At 40.7% G+C, this 25,558-nt stretch overlaps 2 protein-coding genes across 3 annotated transcripts in view; one reads left to right on the top strand and one right to left on the bottom strand.

The window, feature by feature from the left end:
- TXNDC11 (thioredoxin domain containing 11) overlaps window positions 1-15,330 on the top strand; it is a 28,491-nt gene extending 13,161 nt beyond the window's left edge. For both annotated transcript variants that reach the window (XM_064725815.1, XM_064725816.1), the window contains 8 exons: window positions 1,109-1,202; window positions 2,768-2,880; window positions 3,806-4,006; window positions 6,389-7,172; window positions 9,596-9,741; window positions 10,404-10,513; window positions 11,942-12,022; window positions 14,703-15,330. In XM_064725815.1, coding sequence (XP_064581885.1) covers window positions 1,109-1,202; window positions 2,768-2,880; window positions 3,806-4,006; window positions 6,389-7,172; window positions 9,596-9,741; window positions 10,404-10,513; window positions 11,942-12,022; window positions 14,703-15,330 — 2,157 coding nt within the window. The remainder of the gene's footprint in view (window positions 1-1,108; window positions 1,203-2,767; window positions 2,881-3,805; window positions 4,007-6,388; window positions 7,173-9,595; window positions 9,742-10,403; window positions 10,514-11,941; window positions 12,023-14,702) is intronic.
- A 19-nt stretch (window positions 15,331-15,349) lies between these two features.
- Window positions 15,350-17,983, bottom strand: SNN (stannin). Its single transcript, XM_064725817.1, has one exon. It carries the CDS (start codon window positions 17,981-17,983, stop codon window positions 17,720-17,722), a length of 264 nt encoding a protein of 87 aa, XP_064581887.1. The 3' UTR covers window positions 15,350-17,719.
- Between the last annotated feature and the right edge of the window lie 7,575 nt (window positions 17,984-25,558).

Raw genomic sequence — 25,558 nt, 5'->3', positions numbered from 1 at the left:
TTATATATAGAGCTAAAAAAAAAAAAAAACCAAGCAGTCTCTGAAGTACCAAATGAAAATCCTCCTGTGAGGATGTATTTGCCACACAATGGGTGCCAGGTGAGTCTGGAATCTTCTGTTCCACAGCAGTCCCTGGAGTGCTCTTGCTTTGTGTGTCAAATGCCTTCTGTATGCACTGCTGGAACTGAGGAACAAACACCAAATAACCAAATGCCATTACTTAGTCTGTCCTGAAAGTTAGTTAAGCCCATTTGAGTGATGAGTCACAAACATAATTAATAGTAATTTTTAATGGATTATATTTCTAAAAATTTAAAACCAAAGCTCAATGAAATATTGGAATGAAAAAAATCTAGTGTGTACCTCTTTTTTCCAAGTCAGCTTTCCCAGATTCTCTCCTGAGTTTAATAGGAAGTCATTCACCTGGAAAAATCAGTAGGCCTGTTCTGGGATGAGTCTTTTAAATTTGGAATTGTCTGTCTGGCAATTTGAAGAGCTTTATGGATAGGCAGGTGGGATATGGAGTTCTCAAGATTTTTGTGCAGTTGGTCTCTCACTGACTCTTTAGGATATACTGAAAGGATTTACAGTGACTGTAGCATAAAGATGGGATAATCACTTACCTTAGCAGGTCAGGTATTGACACACTGAATGTGTGAGTTCATGTGTAAATACTAATTATGTGCAACATAAACAATTAAAGTGTTATTGCTTAAGCCTTTTATACTCTGAAAAATTGTATTTGAAATTCCAATTCTAAAAAAACCTTTATGATGCTTATGCTTCTTACCTTGGTGCTGGAACTGGTTCAAAATGTAGTTGCAAAGAAAATATTAATTGTTTTTGGTGAACTTCAGCATGGGAAACACTATTAGAAATGTAGCATCCATAAAGCCCCTCTCTCTTACATGAGCTTTTGAATGACAGCTTCATTCTTTCAATGAGAACTGATTCCCATTCAGTCTTTTAATATTAAAATTTTTGTTGCAGCATAAAGTGACTCTCTTCAGTAAGCGTTGTTGTCTTTTAAGAGTCTGTTGTGTTTACTGTAGTCTCATATATTTATACTTGAAAATGGCTTAATTAACTCTAATTCTTATTGTTTCAGCCTGGAGTTGTGGGATTTTTTGAGTTCAATGCTTCACCTCAACCGCCTGGTTATTTAACATTCTTCACATCAGCATTACATTCATTAAAGAAAGGTAAAAGCTCTATTTTCATAATTTAAGGTGTCTGTGAATGGGTTATGTCTAAGTGCTTCAGTAGTTTTTTGCAATATTTTGTAGCTTAGGAATTAGTCCCTTCTGAGTGTTTCTTGGTGTTCTACCTGTGGGACTGTCTCATTACAGTTGAGGATTGCTTACATAAGAGGTTTACAGTGTGATCAGCCTGGTTTACACCAGGAGAGAGTTCCCTCAGCCCCCCACGTGTGGCTGCAGGGCCAGAGTCAGGCTGGCCCTTGGTTAGAGTGAATCCAGGGGTCTTTGTCCTCTGTCACAGGCACTGGGATGGACTGGACTGTGTCAGCCCTTGGAAACTGAATGCAGTGATGGGTGGAGTTACAGAGCTGCTGCAAGGCAGCCTGAGAAGGGCCTTTCTCTCCCTCTTACAATCTAAATTCTCTCCCACTGATAATCTAAAATACAAACCCTCTTGATTGTGTTTAAACATGCAAACTTTGTGATGATTGATACCTCATTTTTGGGTCATCAATTTGGGATAGACCCTTCTTAAAGTTGAAAATTAACATGTTTTTTGAATTTTTCTTCCTGTCAGCAAATGAAGGAGATTCATACTCATTTTTTCTTATTCATACTTACTCATTCTTATTTTTTACTGTGCCACTGATGTGATAAAGAGCCTGTTCTATATTTTGCTCTGTGATTTTCACATTTGTACATGGTATTAGTTCTTTGCAACATAAAGATAAGCAGTCTTTCTTTATGTGTACATATTTAGAAATGTAGAGTATATATTTATAAATTATACATATTTGCTGTAAATGTGCATCACTTAATGTTCATGCCTTTCCCTTATGTGAATCATCTTGGCTTTTGAGATGCCATAAACCACAGCAAGGTGCATTTGTGGTACCAGATTCTGTATTTCCTAAACCAATGGAGAATTTGGACAATTGAGGTTACACGGACAGGTCTTGTTGGAGATTTTTTCAGAAATGGCTTAGAAGGCAGCTGTGAGGAGCAGATTCTCACAGCCTGTTTCTGTAAACAGTAGAAGTTCTCAGGTTGTTTTTAATTACAAGTAAAAGTGACAAACATGAAGGCCTTGAGAACCTTGCATACCAGAGTTCTCAGGCAGCTTTCTCATAACAAGTGGATATTCTATCTTTGGCTGTTTTGGGAAAGTAAAAGTAAGTTTTGAGAACACAAATCTTGGTATTGGAAACAAAAGGAGGGGTTGGTGTGTTATCTCTGACCTATTGTGAGCTCGGGTTTGCAATATGCATGAACTTAATTAACACGGTTATAAAAAGTGACTGATTGAGTCAATAAACGGAGTCAGATGCTGAACCAACAAAGGGGGGTCTTCTCCCTCCACTTCAATAAGGTCTCTGTACCTGGAGTGCAGGAGGGGAACATGTTTGTGCTTCTTGCCATCTTTCTTCTGCTGTAATCACCAGTGTTGGCAGTAGCTCTTCACAGATTTCTGTGCCTTTACCCAGCACTGTTGTGTGTTCTGGTTTGAGGGTGGTGTTCCAGGGGAGGTCAGTGTGTGTAATTGTTTTCAAAGACTGCAAACCTTTCAGATTACCTTGGCACAATGCGCTTTGGCGTGGTCACGGACAGACGTGTGGCACAGGAGATCTCCCTGGTGCACTCTGGCAGTGTGTATTTGCACAGACACGCCAACACATCTCTTGTGAGTATTGCTGTGTGGTACAGGCATGCTCAGGGATCACAATTAGAAAACTACTTGAATGAGGATATTGACAATGATTTTGTGGAGGAATAATAGGAATGGTGAAAACTTCCATTTTGACTTAAAGGTATAACATGGCACGGATTAGACAAATCACACAAATTAAATTAAATTAATTTATAATAACTCTTAATCCATGTGCCCTGCATTTGAAAAGTTGAGGCTGAAAATACTAACTTTCAGATTTACTATTTGGCATAGAGACACTACCTAGCCACACTGGCACCATGAGTGTAAAACAGGTATTGTGATGTGTATTTTATTCAATTGAGACTATGGAAAACAGGGCTTTGGGTGAAATAGCATAAAATACATAAAAATTTTTTTTTTTGCTAATTACTTAAGATAAACTTGCCTGAATATATTAAAATTGATCCTAGAACCTGTGAGCACCTTTTAGTATATACTTCTTTCCTTTGCATTCAGGAATGAGAAATACCAGTTTTAAATGCAGCCTTGATGTTTGAGTCTTAAAAGGCTAATTTAAAATGAGTTAATATGGTGACTGAATAGTGGGAAGATTGTTCTAACTTTACACGAATTAAAATAAATGATGGTACCAGCTTAAAGCTCTTTTGCTTACAAAGAAAATGTATACTATTGAGAAAAGTCAAGATTGCAAAGATGAAGTAAAAGAAGGAGGAGCTTCTCTGATAGAATCCTTTTTGCTTGTGGATGTTCCTGTAATCTGATGAGCATTTGGAAAGCTTTCCCAGAGGGAGAGCTTGTATGAAATGCTGCAGTTTGCTGACACATGCATTTTGAAAGGAAGTTCTAATCACCACAGTAACAACTCAAACCATACTGAAGAACTGCATTTGTTACTAAATCAAGTGAGAACAAAACTGTTTTTTCCCCCTCCAAGATCTATCCAAAAGACATCATGAACTTCACTGCTGAGAACATTTGCAAGTGGGCTCTGGAAAATCGGGAGATGCTCATCCGCTGGCTGAGACCTCATGGTGGGAAAAGCCTTCTTCTAAACAATGAGCTGAAGAAAGGACCAGCACTTCTCATATTTATACCTTATAATCCCCTAGCAGAAATTCATCCTCTTTTAGATGAAGTAAGTGAAATCTTTTTTTTTTTTTTTTTACTTGAAAAATACTAAAACATGAGAGCTGTGGTCAGGGGTCTGAGGTTAATTGTGACACATACCTCATTTTAGCTCTCTGTTCCAAGTGTCTGGTTTTGTTTAGAAGCACTTTTTCAAGCTCTGTTATCACAGCTCCCTTACACTGGTTTGCATCTCACACAGTGTGCCTTTGCCTGACTCAACAGCTGTGGGTGCAGTGTAAGAGATGCAGATCTTTCCCAGCTAGAACTGAAGACTTGAGTGTTTTGTCCACCCCATTCTATTTCTGCTCTCTTGTCCTTCCAGAGGTGCTTGTGCAATGAAGAGTGGATCTTTTGTAAAACCAGACAGTGTTATTTGAAATACCCAATCAAACTACTCAGAGCCAATCTGATTTTTATATCCTGGGTGTTCCTTAATCACCTTCCAATTTTCTCTTCCTCTGAACTGCCTAGGACAGGAGTTTGTGGGGCTGTGGAGAAATGAGATAGGGAAACTAACTTGGATGAAAACTAGTTTTTTGTCCCTGGGCTATTTTCATCTGGAACCCATCATCCCATTTAGTATAACACAAAGCTGCACATCCCAGTGTGATCATGTAGCTCTAAGCAGTGTGGAACAGACAAGCATTTGTGAAGGACCAAAAGCAGGGCTGAGTTTTTGTGACAGTGCTGACTTACATGGCATCTGTGTCCAGGAATGTGCAGTTTCCACAAGGAGGCCTAATGAATATTGCAGTGTCTGAAACCATAAGGAAAAAATTAAAGTAACTTATTATACAATATTTAGCCAAGCTAAATAGACACAATAAAAGGTACACTAGACTGCTATGAAATAGGACTGGGGAAGTGTATGCCTGGAGAAGAACTGCCATTACTCTTGCAGTAACCTGTCTTCTGTTTGGCAGGCTTTGTTCAGTGGGGCTTGTCACAGATGACACATTCTAGTAACAGGTACCACTTATTTCTACCAAATCAGTGCAGCAGAAGGTGGATGTTCCATTTCAAATTTCATTCTGCTAAATAACAGTGTTTATCAAAATGTGAAATGAGATACAAAATAATCCCATTGTCCTTGTATAGCTCCACTTTGACAGGGAGATATTATGCAACTTGTTTACCCTGGGAAGAGCTGTTTACTGCAGCCAGCCTGTGGGTTTCATCAAGCAGTGAAACCACTTGACTGAAAGGCAGTTGCAGAGAACAAGGCTCTCAAGTTGAATGTTGAAAAATCTCACAGCAAAAATTTTTTTCTGATTACAGCTCGCTGAAATGAGATTTCTTACTGCACATCTGGTTTTCTGTTCATAATCTCTTCTCAAGCTTCTTTAGGTAGTCCAGATCTCCAGGCTAGGTTACAGTGTGAGGGGCCAAGTTTTTTTCAAGTATTCAGTTAAGCTTTTCCAGGATGAAAATTTCTAACAGCTAATTCTAGAAGACTGTAACAAAGCATTGCTGTAGACCACATTAATACTGAGGGTCCTGTGACACCACAGCCCTCCAGGATGTGGCATTTCAACATACCTTTGATAATTTAAATGGTTTCTGTCAAATTGTTCTCCTGTAAGCAGCATGTGATGCTCTGTATTTTGTTTAGTGTGCTAATAAGAATGATAGCAAACTTCCTCTCTCATTTTTCTTCCTTGCATGTTCTGTTACTTGTCTCCCAGAAAGGGAATTCCTTATATGGTCCATACATGTCCCTTTTTCTCTGCTTGTTTACCCTTGGTTATGAAAAGCAAACTGGTGATGTAGTACAGAAGTGTTTGCATGGAGGGACAGGTTGGTTTTTTACTTATTTTCTTTCTTCTCCCAGTAAGTTACAATGTACAGAATACACTTGGAGTATTACAACTATCTGCCCGTGGCTGGGAGAATACAAACATTGCTTCAACACTCTCAGTGATTGTTACAAAATCCATTTACCACCTGTGCCAGAAGAAATCTCTATTCCCTTTTTATATGGGAATGCTTTCATGTATTTTCTCCTCCTGTTGGAAAATGAATGAAATTCAGGAACCTCTACTCAGTAATGCTTTGTGTAGTGGGGTTTAGCCATAACATGTAGTGTTATTGCACTGTAGTAAATCTGTTGCATGGAGGACTTTGCAATCAGTGTGATGAACTGAATAATATTTTAAATTGACTTTGTTGTTCTATATATTCAATGTTTATATGCTGAAATATATGAAAATTCAACTTTGTTGTTAAGTCAGAGCCCCCTGTAATTTTTTGAAAGAGCAAAGGTTAGTCAGCTTAGTGTTTCTGAAGTTCCATCTCTCCTTGCATATAATGTTGTTAAACCTGCAAAAGATAACTGCATTTGGGTGAACTATGTACAGTTAATCTTGATTTTTTTTCTCTCTCTTTTAAGATTACCAAAGTGGCCTTGGAATACCACAAGTGTAATAAAAGCCAAGCAGCTGAGGCAGACCTTCAGCCTGCAGGAGACTCTGATTCACCAGCTCTTGATTCCTCAGTGACAGATGCACAGCTGGAGTTCTCGGAACCGTTCCCCATAGCCAAGTACCCGTGCTGTAACACGGTGGTGCTTCCACAGTGGCACTCCATCTCCAGAACCCACAATGTCTGTGAGCTCTGTGTTAACCAAACTCTTGGTGTCAAACCAAATAAAGTCCATGTGCCACACTGTAACTTTTTAGAGATAGAAGCAGCTTTGGACTCTTTCTACCTCCAGGAACATACTTTTTTCCAAGTAATATCAAATACCATAGAATGCAGCAATTTCTTAAGTTTCTATAGTCCCTTTAGCTATTACACTGCATGTTGCAGGACAGTAAACAGGCATTTTTTAAGTCTCATGAGTTCTGAGAAGACCATCTTTGAGACCCCCAAAGTAGCATTTTCTTCCCATGGGAAGAAAGATAACACTCAATTTTCTATTCCTCACATTGAGGATAGGAATTGTTTTATTCCTGACCTTAATATTAGTAGCATGAACATTACTGGTCTGAGCTGCAGGACCAACAAAACCTTGAATCTCTATCTACTGGATTCAAATCTTTTTTGGATATATGCAGAGAGACTAGGAGCATCAAGATCTACTCATCTTAAGGAATTTGCTGCCATTGTTGACCTGAAAGAAGAAGTGCACTATGTTCTGGACCAGAATCAGTCACTTGTTGGACCTACCCTAGGTACAGTATTCACTATACAAATGCTTGCATTCAGAAAATTGTGTTTCCAAGCAGGAATGGAAAATTGAATGCCATTGTAAAAGTGAGACTACTTTGTGAAGTTAACACTGTGAATTGTAATTTATTCTATTCTATTTAGTAGTTAACTAAGCATTTATGAATGATTCTGTTGGCTAGAATAGAATCATATTCTAGGTGACATAAGAGCTAAGTTCCTTATACCATAAGTAATTTGCTTTATAAGAATTGAACCTTAAAATGTGTGATTCTTGACTGCATGCATTGGTGGAACTGGTAAAATCTAAATTAACTTGTGTGTGGAAAAAATCTCTGTTCATCTAAAATAACTGATTACAGAAGATGCTTGTTTATTAATGGTGGTGTTGGTGTTTGCTCAGCTGTTCTAAAATATCACAGAATTTTGGGAGATACTGACCACTTAGCAGCAGAGACTTCCCCATCCACTTGTCCTCTGAAACCAACTTAAATTGCTTTAAATTTATGTTGAAAAGTGTGTCTGTTTTCAAGGTAGCAAGGTAGAGCTCTGAAGTGGTTGTGGCCAAATCTGCCAATTATTGTTATTTCCTGTCTGAATTGGAGGAGGGAAAAAAAACCCAGAAAAACAAACAAAGCAAAAACAAACCTGACAAAACAACTCAAGGATTGCAGTTCTGATTTATTTGCAAGTTTGTGAATTAGACAAAACATTCCTAACTGTGTGCATTTGCCTGTCATGCTGATGTGCAAAACTGAGTGTACCTTCAGAAAATACTGAGTTTCCTAATGTTGGCTATGTAAGTAAACATGGAAGAAAATTCAGCTATTAAAATAAATTGCTCAAGAACATATATCACTATAATTCTTATAGCACCAATTACATTTCCTTTTTGCCATAAATCTAAGTACAAAAAGATGGACAACATAGAATAAATGGCCATATTCTTATTAAGGATCACATGCAGCCCTGTATCCTGTCTATCCCAGCCCAGGAAAAGACTCTGCAAAAACAAACAAAAACAAACAAAAACCTCAGTGACCGTAAAAGGATGCTTAGGAAATATTAAGATCAGAATGAGGACATAGAAATTTCCTTCCCCTTTATGCTCCCAGTACTTTCTGTCTCAAACATTTTTTAGGTCACAGGATTTCCTGAGCGTGATGAGGGTTTCTCTGCAGAGAAATATTCAGTACATTTCTATTCCATCATTTGAACATCCAGAAAACTTTTGCTTCTATGTATTTTATCAAGGAGTCTGTGATTTATGATTGGATTTTTGTGCTTTTTATTTTAATTTTGTTTTCATTCCTTAAGATTTGGACTTAATATTTCATAATATCAAAACATAATGATGGGTGCTTAATACCCTTGTCAGATCTCAGTCTTTACAGATGGTTTCTAGAAATTCAGGAATACTTATTTTAATTAACCCCTTTCTTTCATTACTATTTTATCATGCTTACATATTCCAAGTCTGGAGATCTGAAAAGAAAAAAAAGCCTCTTTTGGCCTGGTGTGAGACTTAAATGAAATGCTGAATAGTAAATAAAGAACTAAATGTACTGCTGATCGCATTTCAGAGATAAACTTGTTGATCTGCTATTTTGTTTGTCTGTACAAAAGTGCCAGTTTTACTTGGGCCTAGTTTTTATGCTGGAAATACAAGCACAAAATTGTTCCTATTTGATAAAACAATTCTTTTTAATGTTTTTCATATTTTACCTTTTTTTCTTGATTATTAAATATGCTTATTTCTTAATGCACAGAATAATACTTCTGTATCCATGTTGAAAAGAAGGATATTGCTGATGCCTTGCAGCAATTTCGAGAATGTAGTTCAGGCTCAGAGTAGTGTAGCTGAAGGTAATTGAGGGCTTTGGAGCTTATTTTAAGGTTTTACCCATGGCCAGCTATTTGCTAAATATCTTAAAATTAAGGAGAAAGTAGAACAAAGAGGAAGGTGGTCGATGGGTGATATTGGCATGGAAATAGCAGATGTTTAAAGGTCAAAAGAAAAGAATAACAGAGAAAGTAATTAAAAATGGAATAAAAAATGCAAATAAATGTGGAACTAAGTGGAGCCTTTCAATATGTGTAGAAGTTAAAAAATGGAGAGATTACTGTTTATGATTTAGCAGGTGTGTGTTTAGGAGAACAGAATATTATGGCACATTGACACAAGATTAAAATCCAGTGTGACAAGATTGTAATGAGCAAAGTAAAAAACAAACAGTGAAGCTTTATCCTGTTTTCACATCAGTTGTGGTTACTCAAGAGTTGATACCAAACTGTCAGAAATTAATGACATGAAACCAGATTTCAGTCTGTATTTTCTCTGTAAGTTTGTCTGAGTTCTAAAGCAAAAAGTGCCAAAATCACCTCTGCAAAACCGTAATAACTTTGATATGTATCAATTTCATTTCAGAGAACTTCATTAAAAATTTCAGCATTCTCTACAGTCCCTTGAAAAGGCATCTGGTTGATGACCCTTCAGTCCATTTCGATGAGGAGCATGTGGTGACTGAAGTGACCACGAGCACCTTCCAGCAGACTGTGTTCCTGAGTGCCAAGGTACCCCAGCTCACCCTGCAGCTTCTGCAACCAGGGCATGGATTTTAAGGAGGGCATGTTTAATATTGACATGCTTTTCTTACTTATAACATAAAATACAGTGGTTGCTAAGAATTCAAAAGCTTTCCAATTGCATGCCATGAGAACAGATGTCATCCTGAGTACAGTTAAATTGCCTTGATTTTGTAAAATACGTGATAGGAAGGAAAATCCATTGTCATTCAAGTCTGCAGTGAATATCTGCATCTCCAGTTGGTTTCCAGCAGCCCCAGCCCTGCTTTGCCTGTTAGAGGCAGAAAGCAGAAGTCTGGACATTATTTTTCCCTCCATATGAAGTGTACAGTCAGTGTTAGATATATAGAATTTAAGATTGCAAAAGAATCTTGGGAAGTGTAGTAAAGTTTGGTGCATTTTCACTTAAAGGGAATGATCCTAAACTAAATCTTTTCATTTTGACTTTATGGAAAGAGAATTCCCCAATAATTTTTGTGTGTTAACTCAGTAGTCAGAGAGCAGCAGTGAATAACTTACAATAAAGTTTATTAGGAAAAAATTGCTTTCACATTTCAACAGTTCCCATGCTAGATGGTGTGAAAGCTAGTCCTGCTTTCTGCAGATTACCTCCAACAGATAATCCAACTCTTCTCCATTTCATTTTCCAGAATGTCTTGCTGCTGTATTACGCACAGTGGTGTGGATTCTGTGCTTCTCTTAATCACATCTTTATTCAGCTTGCTCGGCTTTTGCCTCCTGACAGTTTCACTGTGGCAAGGTAAAAAGATTCTAATTTCATCTTTCCAGAATAATTTAAGATCATTGAGGTCATCAGCCTAGAAAAGAAATACTTTTTTCTCTCTATAACCATGCAATATAGATGTGAATGTCATCGGCTTCATTTTTCTTTGAATGCATTGTTTTGTTTTCCTTTGTATATATTTGGTGGTTTTCAATCTCACTGCAGTCATTAAAATTAATTTTTAAACTGTGCAATTAACCTTGAAACTTCCTAATTTCAGGAAGTGAATCCATAACTTTGTGGTGATTTGTAGCAAATAGTAATATGCTATTTGTGTGTGTGTATATATATGTATTTGTTAGCAACATCATTTGCATCACAAATCTAAAATGGCAGTCTACATCCTATGATAAAGAAAATTAACTCTACCCCAGCTAAACCAATTTACAGAAATATATCTATATATGCATGTGTGTAATGTACATTTTTAATATATATGTTAAATACATATTATATGTAAAAAACCCCATTGTTGTCTTTGGTGTTTCCAGGGTTATTAACATTTCAGTGCAACTGAAACATTCTTGTTGATGTATGTGATAATAATACCTAAATACTTAAAACATCTGCTCTGATTGCATCTTTATTTGATTCTGACTGAACTTACTCCAGGAGAGAGCATGAGATGTAGAGAAAAAATAAATCAATTAAAAATCTGGGGTTTTATCCCTGTTTGTCATTGTGGCTTTATTGCCACAGATGTGATGCTGTTCCCAAGGCTACATCCATTCTCTTGCCTGACTTTGAAGTTCTCTCCTTTGCTCCATTATTTTCACAGCAGTATTACTGATGTGATTGTCTGTTTTATTCTATAATAATTTGTAATTAATAAGAAATTTATTTGTGAAAAGAAGCCCTAAAATTCTGAAGAAAACAGTAACAAACAGTTGAACCATGGGTTCCTTCTTACTCAGAACTTTAGGGAAAAAAGTGCCTTTAAGCATGTGCTTATCCTTGGAAGAAGCAAAATAATTTACTCCCAAAACTACTCGAGGGGACAATAGTAAGAGATGTACTTGAGGAACAAATTAGGGACTAAAAATAACTTGTCTCATGTTTGGTGTGTCTGTCTCAGAAGGAAGATGTGTACACAATGTGTGCACTGTGTGTACACAGAGAGCAACTGGGGTTTAATTGCTGGCAGTTAGAGCAGTTGCAGAATTGAACGAACTATTCGAGAGAAAAACCCACACAGATATTTGTTAAACTGAGAGTCAGCAGCTTGGATATTGGTAATTAATTCTGCTGACTCATATGCACAGTGTATTTCTGGCAGAACACATTTAGACTTATTTCACAGATACTTAAGATTTCCTTCTTCCCAATCCCTAAAATGGCATTTTACAAGAAAATGCAGATTGTTCATCTGCCTGTTCTCTTCATCAGTGTGTCTTTTCCTCACAGAATTGATGTGACTCGAAATGACCTTCCCTGGGAATTTATGACAGACCGTCTCCCAACCATTTTATTTTTTCCTCATCAGAGGTAAAGTAATTCTTGTCCCTGTGGTTTTTTAACTTCTGTTTTACTGAGCTGCAGTAATTATCTGGTTACGTGTCTTAGTGGAGAAAAAAGCCAAAGATTAATTCATTTCTGTAGATGCATTCTTACCACATTCATATTCTAATGAAAAAAACCACCAGGAAAACAACAAAATAACCCAACCAACACTCTCAGATTTCCACCCTTCTCCCTCAAGGGCTCTTACCATCAGCAAATGGGAATTCAGTCTACTGGTGCTGGGCAGCTACATACCACAAAATCTCTGAATCTGTGCCTTAAGTTTTGCCATTGATGTTTTAATCCAATACAGAGTGAGTTTTGTTTGTATCAGTCCTGAGCAACCCCAACTGATCAGTTCCCTGGTTCTTTTCGTAGGTACTCATTTGGTCTCTCTCTGTAATGCTCTAGACAGTCTCTGGAGGGACAGACTGAGTACTTTTATTAAGATTATTTTATTAAGATTATTATTATTTTTATACTGTTCCAACTGGCTTTATAAAGGTACCTAGCCTCTAGTCATTGCTTTCACTCCTGCTTTTCCTCTCCAGTGTTTTTTATATTTTGCTGCATGTGAGTAATCAAGAAAATTAGGATCTGATAGTATTTGTAGTACCTGTAGGACTACTAGAGTAGCCAGATATTCATTTTGGATATAAAGGTGCCTCATATTAGGGCTTTTTAATGCAGCTTCTTATCCATTTGCCTTATGAGACAATTTTTGCAAATTAACTCTGTTCTCAATTTCTTTCCACCACATGCTGTTAATGTTTTGTTCTGCTATTTGTTTTAAATAGCCTTTTAGCTTCTTTGATACATGCTGTGGTTTTGATCAATAAAAATAGATGATGATGTAATAAAACATTGCCACAATATAGTGAGTCAATTTTGATTTAGCATAGACTATTTTTTGCCTAAATTATGTCATGATTCTTTAATCTGGGGTGGGAGTTGATAGTCAGCTGAGCAACTGCTGATGGTAATTACAAGAGTAACTTGGTCCATCATCAGGAATCTGCAGGGGAGGAACACTCATGGTGCTCACTCTGCCAGAAATAGCTTAATCTTGATGAGCAGGAGCCTCATCTGACTGAAGTTCTTGAATTATTGATAAAAGATGGTATCTGTCTTCTACCTGCTGTACAGTAAGTGGTTTTCAGTAAATGAAATGAAATGTTTTTATATCGCACATGTTTATGAGTTGGATTTTACAGAAGGCATTTTTGAGGGAAGTGTAATTGGTAAGGAAGGAACTCCCCTGTTCCAGATGCACATTGTAACCAATTCAGGACACGATGTTAAACACAAGGGGACATAAAAAGTTATCTGGTTTGTGTTGTACAAGAGCACCATGAGCCTTTAGGCTTTGTACTTGAATTTTGCTTTCTTGCTTTGCAATCATTTTTGTTTGGGCTTATTCTCTGTCCTTTTTCTCACTTACATAATTAACCCACATCTGAATGTATGCTACTTACCATTACTGTAGTCATCAGTTTGACAGCCAGATGGAAGCAAACTAAGCTTTTCTTCCTTGTTTTGATGGCTGCCTCAGGAAAGAGAGAATACACTGCTGACAGGCAAAGCTGGAGCAGACCCACAGTGATAAACTGTTAGCTGGCTTCCCAGGTGTACAGGGTGAGGTGGAAGTGGCTGTGCTGCAGGAGGAAGTGAAATTGTGTTACACTGGAACATGCTGAGGGAAAGGCTGAAGGTGGAACTGGTTCAGAAAGAGAAGAGCAGGAGTGACTTCCAGTCTAGTCCTTAGGATAGTTGGCTTTATATGTGTGCACAGGGTTCACAAAGGGCAGTAATTGTAACATTTGTCACAGCTGGAGCTGTTTTTTAGAGGCTGATAGTCTTGAGGAAGAAATTTGGTACTTGCTGTTCTTGGCCTTTCTTGCTGTAACAGTTTGTGCTGCTGTAGAAGGCAAGGAGGCTTACCTGCTCCATGTGCTGGCTTAGTATTCACAGCTTCAGGGGGGGAAAAACACCAACAGAAAAACCTTGTTTGGTTTGCTTCCATCATCACTTAGGACATAAAGACAAAGCAGTAAAAGGAACAAGTGAAGAGATTTATTTTTGGACAGGGCCTTACTTCTGACTAAAGTGACTTACTGTTTAAAAGCAAACTGCTCCCTTGCCATGGCTTTCAGGTGCTGGAACTCACTAAGCTACTGCTTTTTCTAATCAAAGTAGTGATTTCCCATTGTGTAGCTTTATATATCTGGACTTAGATTCTAAATAATATACGTAGACTTAAGAACATATAAACATCATCCTTCAACTTACAAATACTAATGGCACTGTGCTCTGATCATACAGTGATGCTTTAATATGTACTTGAAGCTCATAACCCATGATCATGAATATTTCTTTTTTAAGAATTAAATCTGTCTTCTGAGATTTAATGTAATTTTTTCTTCAAATACCAGTCCCATGCAGAGATGCTCAGAGCACTCAGATGGAACACAGGGAAAAATGAACATCAAAAGAAAATCTGTGTGATCTATCTCTATTACATGAGTTTAGGTTTTCTCTTAGCTGCTGTACTGACCATACTTGATGAAAAATAAGGTATCAAGTTGGAGTTAAACAGCAGATGCTTAGGTAAAATTATGCTTAACCTTCCAGAGTACTTTACTATTAACTTGTTATGTCCTTCTAGGAAGGAGCAAAGTGTGAAGTTCCCTGAAGACTTTTCAATTAACCTTCCTAATCTCCTGAAATTCATTTTACATCATTCAAGTCTTTCTCCATCAGAGCCCTGTACCAAAGAATGCCTACATAAAGAGTCAGTTCTACAGCAAGGACACATCTCACACTTGGAGAGAGAAATTCAGAAGTTGAGATCAGAAATCAGTGCCCTTCATCAGGCCCATGACCAGCTTGAAGCACAGCTCTCTGAAGCCAGGAGAGAGGAACAGAGACTGCAGCAGCAAAAACACACACTGGAAAAGCAGCACAAGACTCTGCAGCTCCACAGTGAGCAATTACAGGCCACATATGACCAGAAGAATCAAGAATTGTTAGAAATGGCTGAAAAGCTTCAAGAATTAGCTGATGCATCAGAAAACCTCCTTAAAGAAAATGCTTTACTGAGAATTCTGGTGGCATCAAGAGGAGGAAAGCTACAGAGCAAAGATGAAATTGAAGAACCCCTTCAATCTGAGCAAACACTTTCTGAAGATAATGATATATCACTTTCAACAGCTACTGCTGCTTTAGAGGAAAAAAGGATTGAGAATATTGATACCATAGAGACAGAGCACAGTAGTGGAAATAGGACAGAATAATTGCTTACACAAAGTCAAGTGATGCAGTATTGGGTAGGTATTTATGCAAATTTTATTGACATTCATTGTAAATAAAGACTTCCCCCCACATGATCTAGAAAAAGAAAAATCAAATGGAATATTTTTGTATACTTGAACAACTTATTAGATACCCCATCTTAAGAGAAGAGGAGAATGGAAAACACTTTTCTGCACTTTACTATTGCACTAACTTGCAAACACCTATCCATTTAAATGAAAGATACTGGTTTGTAGGGGCAGCAGTGTGCAGCACCTCTGACTAAGGACCAGTTAGTTTTCACTGGCTTTCTCTTACAGCTGCTAGAAAGGAAATCAGACCTTTGATTTATACTTTTCCATAATTTCTGAAATTTGCCCTTTACACTGCATTCTCTTTGCTGAATTAAAATAGATACTTTATCTGTGTAATCAGTAAACTTCAATGGACAAAGTCATCTTGCTACAACTGTTCTGTTCTCAAACTTCAGCACTTTGTATCACTTTTGTATACTGGTATTCTGATTGTCTGGAAAACACAAGAGCCATGTGTGAACTGTTCTCTACTGAAAACTAGAGGAAGTCTTACTGAATGAATCCTTTTTTTCTTTGCTTTTTGGAGGTCTCAAATACAGCTATTTAAGTGGACTGGTCTGACTATACATGCAGGTCTCTTGAGAGCAGTGTTTTTAAAAGCATGTGTCAGGGTAAGAACATTATCAGCTGTACCCCATATGTTGTACTCAAGAGGCAACAGCAGGAGCTTTTTACTACTGACTGCAATTTTTTGCTTCAAATTACAGCTTTCAATTTTAAAAAGGCAAATGTAGCACTAACAAAGCAATTCAACATCTTAGTGTAGAAGAAGGGGACAACTTTTTGTCTAGGCCATTCTTGCCTTGCATATGGTTGAAATTCTCAAGCAAGCTTGCTAGGCCTTAAGTTATTCCATATGTACAAGTACAAGAAGCAAGTCTAATGCTTCCTCTGGAGCTGAATTAAGGCTAGGCAATTAAGTGTTTAAAAACATCAGTATGCAAAGGAGGCCATGTATAAAGTAATAGAAAACAGGCCAGTGACCTCAAAGCATGTGTCCCTACAGGAAGAATTTTAGAATACATAAGCTGCCAGTGGCTGCTCAGTGTTGTTCCTTCTTCTCTCCCCAAACCTTTGCAGTCCAGAACTTCCCATTTAACACCTTTTTACAGTTCCTATAGATGAACTCCAGCACAGAGCAGGAAATGTGTTATCTCGAAGGACTTGGCCATTGCTTGCTAAAAACTTCTACAAACTGACCAGCAATAACTCTTGCCCCTGTCAACAGTAGAAAAGACTGAAACTTCTCCTGTTGTAGTACAGTTCCATCAAAAGTTATATACAAGATGCATTAACTGAATTCTAGAGTTGTCTGGCTGTATGTATTACAAAATGCCTTTTTTTAACAGGCTGTTAACGTACACTCTAAGTACACAAACCATTGTTCTAGGAAGAATTTATACTAGTTGCACTTAAGCCAGTTCTGCTAAGTAACCACTAAGCAGTTTCAGCACACAGACCTATGGAAGACAGAAGCCTGCTCTACTGCCATTTCAAACACCTGGAAACCATCTGGACTTTCCCTGAGGGTTCAGTATCCATCATAAGTTCCCAGGCTGGAACCCATCAAAATGGCAGTTTCCTAGCAGTAGCTACACATAGAGAACTCAGTTCTAGCAGCCAAAAATTTAACCAACGTAGCTGCAGCTAAAGCTAGTTTTCTTTTCTTGCTCCTGTGTTTCCTACTTCAGCATATTACTGAAGGCTTATCCCTTCTTTTTAAATGAAGTACTCTGCATCAGTCCAGTAAACTGTTCAAAGGAGGAGTTCTGGCTGCACACTCCATCTAGTAGCAGAAGCAAGCTGGAACTGCAGATGTGGTTTGGAAGGTCTGGAGTCCCATCCATGGTAGTGGTTCAGGAGTCCCTGTGTATTATATACAGTTGCATCATATGCTACAGAACACAAAGCAAGAAGTTTCTGGCAGCCTGTTTACAGTTAGTTCACAGTTGTAAAGTAGTTCACATTACAGTAGTAGCTCCATCAAAATAGGCTCAGCTGAACATTCAAGTAACAAAATACAGTAGTAGTCTCTTCACACCAGTATATCCCTGTGCCCATTGCCGGCAATGGACATTACACCAGGCCAGTCAGCTCCTGCCACAGAGGAATTAGGATACACAGCTGATGCAAAATGCAGCTTCTCAGTGCATGCAGTTGCAAACAAAGCTCATTTAATTCTCATCAGGATGTTTTCTGATGAGTACTGTGCAGGAGACCAGGTTCTTCACAGTATTGAGATGCTTCTGCTGGTTACACGTCATGATCACAGCCCACCTGCAGGTGTTGCTCTGAGTTAGCTGTGTGCTTCTGGGCCATTTGGAGTTAGCTTTGCTTTCCTCTCCACACAGGGTCCTTTAGCAGAGTACTGCACCAGCAGAAAGGGCTCTTTGGTTTCTCCCTCACCCACAATGCTTTCCTCATCCTCAGACTGGCTGAGCTTCTGCAGGCGCAGGTAGCACCAGCAGCCCAGAATCAGCGCTCCCAGAGCCGCAATAGCGATCAGGGTAACGATGACAGTCACCACTCCCGTGCTGGGGCTGTGATCTGTGATGGACATGGCCAATAGTTCAGGCTCTGCTCTTCTCCAGGAGATTTTTCTGTCCTAACTATCAGTCTTGATGCATCTTCAAACTCCTGCAGGTTTAAAAATAAATAATGAATTTGTGCAGTTCTACTGCATTCAGCAATATTATATTCATGGCTGGTATTGTCCACAAGGGCATGTGAGCCTCTTGCACTCCAGTGCTTTATGCTGCTTCATCACAGAATCACAGAATTATGTTTTGGCTTCTGACATGCTTGAGATAGCACATGGTCAGCCTACTAAGAGGTAACAATTTTCACTAGGAGGTACAAGACAAGACTGAAAGCTCTATGGAATTATGATTTAGCACAGGGAGATTCAAGACTGTTCATACAAATGCTGTATCGCAAGTGAAATCTCAAATCTGTGACTTGATAGCAATTCAGCTACCTTTAGTTTTCCTCAAGGAATCCTACAGAAACAGTACATTTGAGTGTCTGGCCTTTTTTAAAATTTAATTTACAAACATCCTTCTTATATACTAACAATTCCAGGACTGGTAAGCTAATTGTGAAGGTAATTGCAGTGCTAATGCATTACTATAAGTCTGTCTATAACACTGATCTGCTTACAAGGGCTGGGTACATGGTAATTAATTGTTTGTTCATTGAGCACATAAAACATCTGTTGCTATTTTCATAAAAAGCAGGTAGAGCTGTATTTAAAACTAACAAAGCACAATGGAAGCTTCTGCTCCTCTTAGTGGCTTTAAAACCACAAGAGAAACATAGTCCATCAGGACTGCAGCTGGAATTGGGAGAGAGGCAGCAGCAGGAAACTGGAAGAGCTCCAAGACTTCCTTAGTTTGCTGTACTGTTTGCAGGAAAAAATATACAGGTAAATGTCTTTTGTTACTTCTTCCAAATTCCCAACCCTGTTTTTAAAAGTCATGTGAGCCTTGTCTTTAGTTTCAAAGTTACTGTTTATAAAGATGATAGCTTCACTTTCCTTCCTTCAACTAGGACATAAAAGGTAATGAATGAATAACGTGCTTCTTTCCTATTACCCTAGCTCTTCAACAAAACACAAACTCATGCAAGACTATAGTAGAGACCAGACCAGTCTTAGCCAGGAACATCTCTTACCTCAGTACTACTGTAAAAATCAGGTTAGGGCTCAATGCTGCCATTTCAGGTACAAAAGGTGCAGTCCTTAGAGGCTCTAAGGCCAGCTCCAAGTGCACATCTGCCTGTCTCTGGACCTGTTCCACTGACTGGCAGTAACAGGAGTCTCTTCTGGCTGCTGTCTGATGAGGGCCACATACACTTATCCAGGAAAGGCTCCTCCTCACCATCACTGCTGTGCAAGTACAGCATCTTCATACAAAAACCCCTCAGGAGTCAGGACCACTGGGTCACAGTGAGTGACACCCAACTGCACCAAGTCTCACCTGCATTTCAACACAAGTCAAGGCAGTTACAGTGCAGGATCCTTACCAAGACAACTCAAGCCAGAGACCAAGTTTGCTCCTCGACGTGTCACAGAATAATAGATCCACGTGTATCACCATTTCAGCAAGGACACCACTACAGAGTTTAGCAGGTGCCATTAGAATCCAGTGTCACATAGCTTGCAGACACTCTGGTTACATTTCCAGCCCTGTAAACTACAGCAATCAATAGCTTGTAGTGTATCTGATACAACCAGCCAAGTTCTGCAGACTCAGTTTTGCCTAAATAGTAAAACCAAACCTGACCACACCACACACCCTCAGCAGAGCTGTGTGCCCACTGCAGCCAGAGAATTCTATGATTTGCAATAATCACCTTGGGTCTGCAATGCTTATTCAACATGGGGTGATCAGCTGAGGGTGATTAAGAGTGACTTTCGTGTAGTTCATTTTCCTCAGGGCATGTCTCAAGAGCAGCACTGTTTGATCCAGCCAAAACAGTACAGCATCAGCATAAAAGATAGTTTACATTGCTTCACATGCAGACACTGCACAGCCACACTGAGGCTTCTTTTGCAGCTTGCACTATTGTGACAGCCCACTGTTCCTCTATAGCACTTTGGGTCAGCACATAGCCTTACATTAAGCAGCTACTGTCACCTAGAAAATAGTTTTCCATAGTGGAAACTATTGCAGATGCTACCCCTCCACCAGTCTGTGACTAGACAGCATCAACCATATAAAGTATGAAACTGTTCACATCACCAGTCTCTCCATCACCAGGATTTTCTGGCAATCTTGTTTCAGGATGCACAAGATTGATTTATGATGACTTGACAATTTTGAGTCCAACACAGCAATTTACAGATTCCTCTTAAAGACCTTTCTTGGTCAAATCCATAGATTACCTTTAAAATTCTGAATGTTTTCTATTTGATTTAGAATTCAAATAACTTCACCTCTCAATGACAAAGTGCAGGCATCCTTCCTTCAGGCATATCCTCTTCCCACTCAGGGATTTGAGAGCCAGCACCTTATGTAAAGCCAGGTATTAAGCATCTGTACAGATGGCACAAACAACTAGTTAGAAGCGTGTGATAGTAGCTTTAGATAGTTTGGAAGCTACGGTGTTGTTGCTAGCTCACACTGCTGTTTTTCTGGCTTTAAGTCATTGTACAGCTAGAACTAAAGCTCTCCTGCAGTCTTAGCACAGTACATTTGCATGTTGGAACTATATTAGCAAGAACTTCTGGAGAAGCCTTGGGATTGTGTTGTTCTCTGGACACACAACTCCAACCTTGCAACCATTCTTTCCACCAGCAACTAACTGGAATCCAGATCAAGCTGTCTCTGTACTCTCCCTGATAAGGGAAACACTGTATTTTGTAGATCCCCTTAAATTGATTTAAAGGCCACAAATTGTTCAGACTCACTTTCCCCTTAAAGCCTACCTGAGCTAAAAAGCCCCTCTGAGCATGCCAGGAGCAGCACTCCCTTTGTTCATCACTTAGAGGCTGTAAATTTCTGATCTTCAAAGGGATTGCCATCACCATCCATATATTTGGTAGCACTTGTAGAGCTATGTCCCTTCCCACCACACTTGCTATCAAATCAAGCATCTAAGCATATTTACTCATTAGCAAGATTAGTCAGATGACTGGTGTGAACTGCAAATAGCCTATTTTAGTTCTTACAGCAATCAAGCAGTGAAAACATCAGCTAGAAACCATTTTTCCATAATTAACTTGCTTTTCTTTTTTGCTTAATACCAGCTTCTACTCAGAAATTCATTTGTGAAGTTTTATTATCCAATTCAGAAGCTCTAACTAAAGGACAAACAGAAAGGCAGTCAGAACTGCAGAAAGCTGCTAGGGGACAAATGCAGTGCAAGACTGAAATTAGTTCCTAAACCAAGTTTTTCATTATTACAGGCATTATGCTGCTAAGGTCACTATTTTTAATGCCCACAGGCATGTTTCACTGCTACCATTCAAGCCAAAGCTGTAGGGAGAGGCTTCAAAAGCAAGTTTACAATAGTTCACCAGATATACTGAAGTCCTCATCAAGTAGTTATGTTCAAGGTTCAAGTATTAAGTATTTTGGCTTTTTTTTTTTTTTGGGGGGGGGGGGGCAGGAAGGGGAGGAGGTGGAAACTACTGTATTATAGTATTCCACCTCAAGTAAGTTAAATGGGGCACAGTACAGAAGTGAGAATAAAACTATCAGAGTGACCTTCAGCTTAATTTTTTTTTTAAAGAATCAGAACTGTTTCCTTAAAAAGCCTCCAACAACAGCTTCTAAATCAACGTGCTTCTAATTGTGAAAAATGCCTTCTCCTGCTTCTCTAGTAAAATCCCTCTAGAGGAATGCTGCATACCCATCACAGTAACACACTTCCTGCCAATGGAAGACAAGGGGAGAACCCACTGGCAAGATCAGTGCTGTACATTTACCACGGGCACACAAGTGTGTATAGCACCCACACTACCCATAGAAAGCAAGGGCTTTACAATACAGGAGTGCTCAGGCTTCACCACTTGCACATAAAAAATGGCATCACTGTTATTCCTCATTAACTCCAGTTAATACCACCTCCTTGTGATAATGCCAAGTTACCTTGCACAAGCTGGGGCTTGGCCAGAGGCTATTTTAGAAACAGGGAGCTGTTTAGAAGAAGGTTTCAATGCAAATCATCTCTTCCCACCCTTACTATAGTTTTGATGAGGAATAGAAGAAAGGAGCTTTTCTGTGGCTAATTAGCTGTGGACAGAATTCCAAGAACTTAGCATTCAAGCAATTGTTAGAACAAAAGCCAGTACCTATCAGCATTGGCTGGAACAGCAGTTAGTTCCCACGTGAGGTGTAGTGGTACCTTCGACTTAATCAAGAGTCACTTTTAAAGCTTTGCACCAAGCTAAACCACACAGAAGTTGGTAGTTTACGGAAGACAGCAAGATGGAGAGATGAGAGAGCAGTAGTCTAAGATGTTTTCCAGACATGACAACAATTGAAAGAGCAGACAGACTCTCAGCAGCACAGTAAGTGGAGGAGGTTTATGCTGTAACTGCCTGTCAGGCAAGTCAGCCAGTTAATGCAGAACTGGAAACAGGCTTACAGTGTTAAGACCATGTTGACTTCAGAGGCAATTGCATGGCTGGTAAAACATCTGTCAGAGTCCAGATTTTTATCTGTCAGTGTCACATCCACATGGTTCTCTAATGAAAAGTCTGTCCTGACATGGTAAGAGTAATTTCTGACATTCCATTACCAGAAGTATTATGTTGCATATATCCCCTGGCATAGCTTAATTCTTGATATATTAAAAAATTACTGAGATGCCAACATTAAGTTTGCTCATAAAACCAGGTTTTTTTAATTTAGATTCAAGGTAGCTCTCCAAATGTGTAATTTTGGGGTTTTTTTAAATGGCTTTGTGTAACAGCAGCTACACACAGCACCTGATGTTTCTGACAGTCAAACCATTTTTATACACAGCTCAACTCTTTAGACAGCAAGTATGCCAGGAGTCAGTCACATACCTGCAGGAAGCAGCTCTGGCTAGGAGTCCTCTATGCACACGGTTTCTGAATCACCTTATTAAAGGCGAAGGTCACACTGGTTTTGGATCTTGTCTGGCAAGTCTTCCTTCTTGCTCTTCCCCTGTGGAGAGTGATCACATTGGTCTCTAGCTGCTCTGCATCCTGAGTGCCTTTCACTTTTAGCTTTCCAGTGACATAATCACGTTTAACTACTAACCAGTCTGGCACAAGCTGTCAGGGAAAGATCCCTTACTGTTTCACCTACCTGCTAATCAAGGTAACAGTCTCACAAGTGGTTTCAAGTTCTTTAGGTTTTATTCAAAAGCAATTTCTACTGACAAGTGTAATGTCTACACCTACACTTATGTCAGGAAAAGGAAGAGCACGAGACGCCACGGTACACTGCAGATACTCAGAGGAAGGAACAAGACTCAGTTTGAGCAACTTGCGTTACCGAAAACTCCCGGATTATCATTGCAAAGGTCGCTTTGGACATAACCCTGCAGCACGTACCGAACTCCTCGCACTGGGCGAGCAGGGACGAGCCTCTCCAGCCGAGAGGAGCCCGGCGCCCACCCCGAGCAGGCGCCGACGATCCGTGAGGCATCGCCTTGTGACTGCAGCACGGCAGGGCGGCTGCAAAGCGCCGGGAGACGGGGCCGAGCCCCGGGCGAGGCAGCGCGGGCCGGGGGAGCCCCGAGTCACCCACGGGGCCCACGCGAGGCCTGCGGGGCGCTCAGCACCGCTCAGAACCCGGCAGGGCCGGGCGCGGACACAAAGAGCGAGAAGGGGCGGCCCCGACCCAGGGCGGGGGAACTCGGGGGGAACTCTGGCGGCCCCGACCCGGGTCCCTGCCCACCTCACCGACCCTCCGCCCCGGCTCACAGCACGGCGAGCCCGCCCACCTCCGCCCCGCAAGGAACCGAGCCGCGCCTCCCCCGCCCCCGGACCGCTCGCCCGCGGCCACCATCCCGCAGCAGCCCCACGCACCCGCCAGCCTCGCCGCGGCCGCTCCTTCCCCGCCCGCGCCTCCGCCTTATAGCGGGGGCCGGGCGGCGCCGCGCGGCACCAATCGGGGCCCGGGCAGCAACAGCTGACGGGCGGGGCGCCCGCGGCCCTTCCCTCCCTTTCCGTGACAGCTGCCGTGGGTCCCGCCCCGCGCCGCGAGGGGTGAGGATGGAATCACAGAAGAGAATCACAGAGTCGGAGAATCATAGAGGCATGGAATTGTGGAATCATCGAGGTTGGAAAAGATCTTTAATACTGCGCAGTCGAACCGTCAATCCAGCACCATCAGAATCACCCCAAAATCTCTAAACCACATCAGCCAGCGCCACATCCAGACGCCTCTTAAACACCATCGGGGATAGTGCCGCCACCACCGCCCTGGGCAACCTGTTCCATTGCCTGGCTACCCGAACAGCCGCCGTATCAGCTTAAAGCCATTTCCTCTGCTCCCCTCACCGTGGGCACGGCAGAAGAGAGCGGCCCCCAGCCCACTATAACCTCCTTTCAGGCAGTTGTAGAGAGTGATGAGGTCCATCCGGAATCTCTTCGGGACTATACAAACCCAGCTCCCACAGCCACTTTCCATAGGACATGTTTTCCAGACGTTGCTTGGTGGGTCTCGGGGCCGGCGGCCCGCGGGAGGCTGAAGGGCTCCCTTGAAGGGCCGCGCTCCTTCCCCGCGGCGGCTCAGCCCTCAGCCCTGAGCCCCGCGCGGCATCAAGGCGAGGGCGTGAGGGCACAGCCGCTCCCGCCAGGCACTGAGGGCGTTGGACGTCGCTGACCCAGCCCCAGCGCTCTTCTCGCCATCCCCCCCGCGCTAAAAGCCCTCAGACACCTCTGTGATCCCTCAAGAGGCGCCTTCTGGTTTCACCGGGCAGCAACAGGACGGGGCGCTGTTAGCGGAGGCCACGCCTGAGCCGCCGCGGTGTTGGTGGCGCCGAGAGCCCGGCCAGCCCTCGTTCCGTGGCCCCGAGCAGACAGCGCCGGCCTCCCTGAGGGCGTCTGCCTCAAACCTGCAGAAAGGTCGCAGTCCCACTATACCAACTTTACTCCGTAGTTCATGCCATGGTGCTGCAGTTAGGAAATTCCCCAATACAGGGATTTGTCACCCTTCGGCTGAAGTTGGTCGTTACTGGAGTGAAAAAGAATATCGCGACTTCTCTGATGGGGTATAGTTAGTGGTAACAGAGATCCCAACTTGTTTGAGGCTCCTCTGAAGTCTGGCAGAATGAGTTTTGAGGGAATAGAAGATCAAGTTTGGAAGTCACAATAACTTACAGAAAAACTTGTTTTACACACAGTTTATATCGTGGTTTAACTTCAGTCAGCAAACAAGCTTCCGATTTGCAGGATGGGGGAAAGAATCAGATGACTTCATTTTTTTATTCTCTTTTAATTATCAACCCTGCTTTCAAGGAAGATTGAAAACATAGCCCTACACTAGCTACTATGAAGAAAACTCACTCTATTCTAACCAAAGCCAGCATGACTGCAAAATTTTCTATGGGGTAAAACGAATTTTTCCTTCCTTAAATGCAGTGTCCACCATAAGCATGAAACAAGGTGCATGGTCTCTTTCCATTCTCGTTCACTGGAAAGCTAAATATGGCC

Source organism: Zonotrichia leucophrys, chromosome 14 (assembly GCF_028769735.1).
Source record: "Zonotrichia leucophrys gambelii isolate GWCS_2022_RI chromosome 14, RI_Zleu_2.0, whole genome shotgun sequence".
NCBI lineage: Eukaryota > Metazoa > Chordata > Aves > Passeriformes > Passerellidae > Zonotrichia > Zonotrichia leucophrys.
This window is presented reverse-complemented; position numbering and strand designations above follow the sequence as displayed.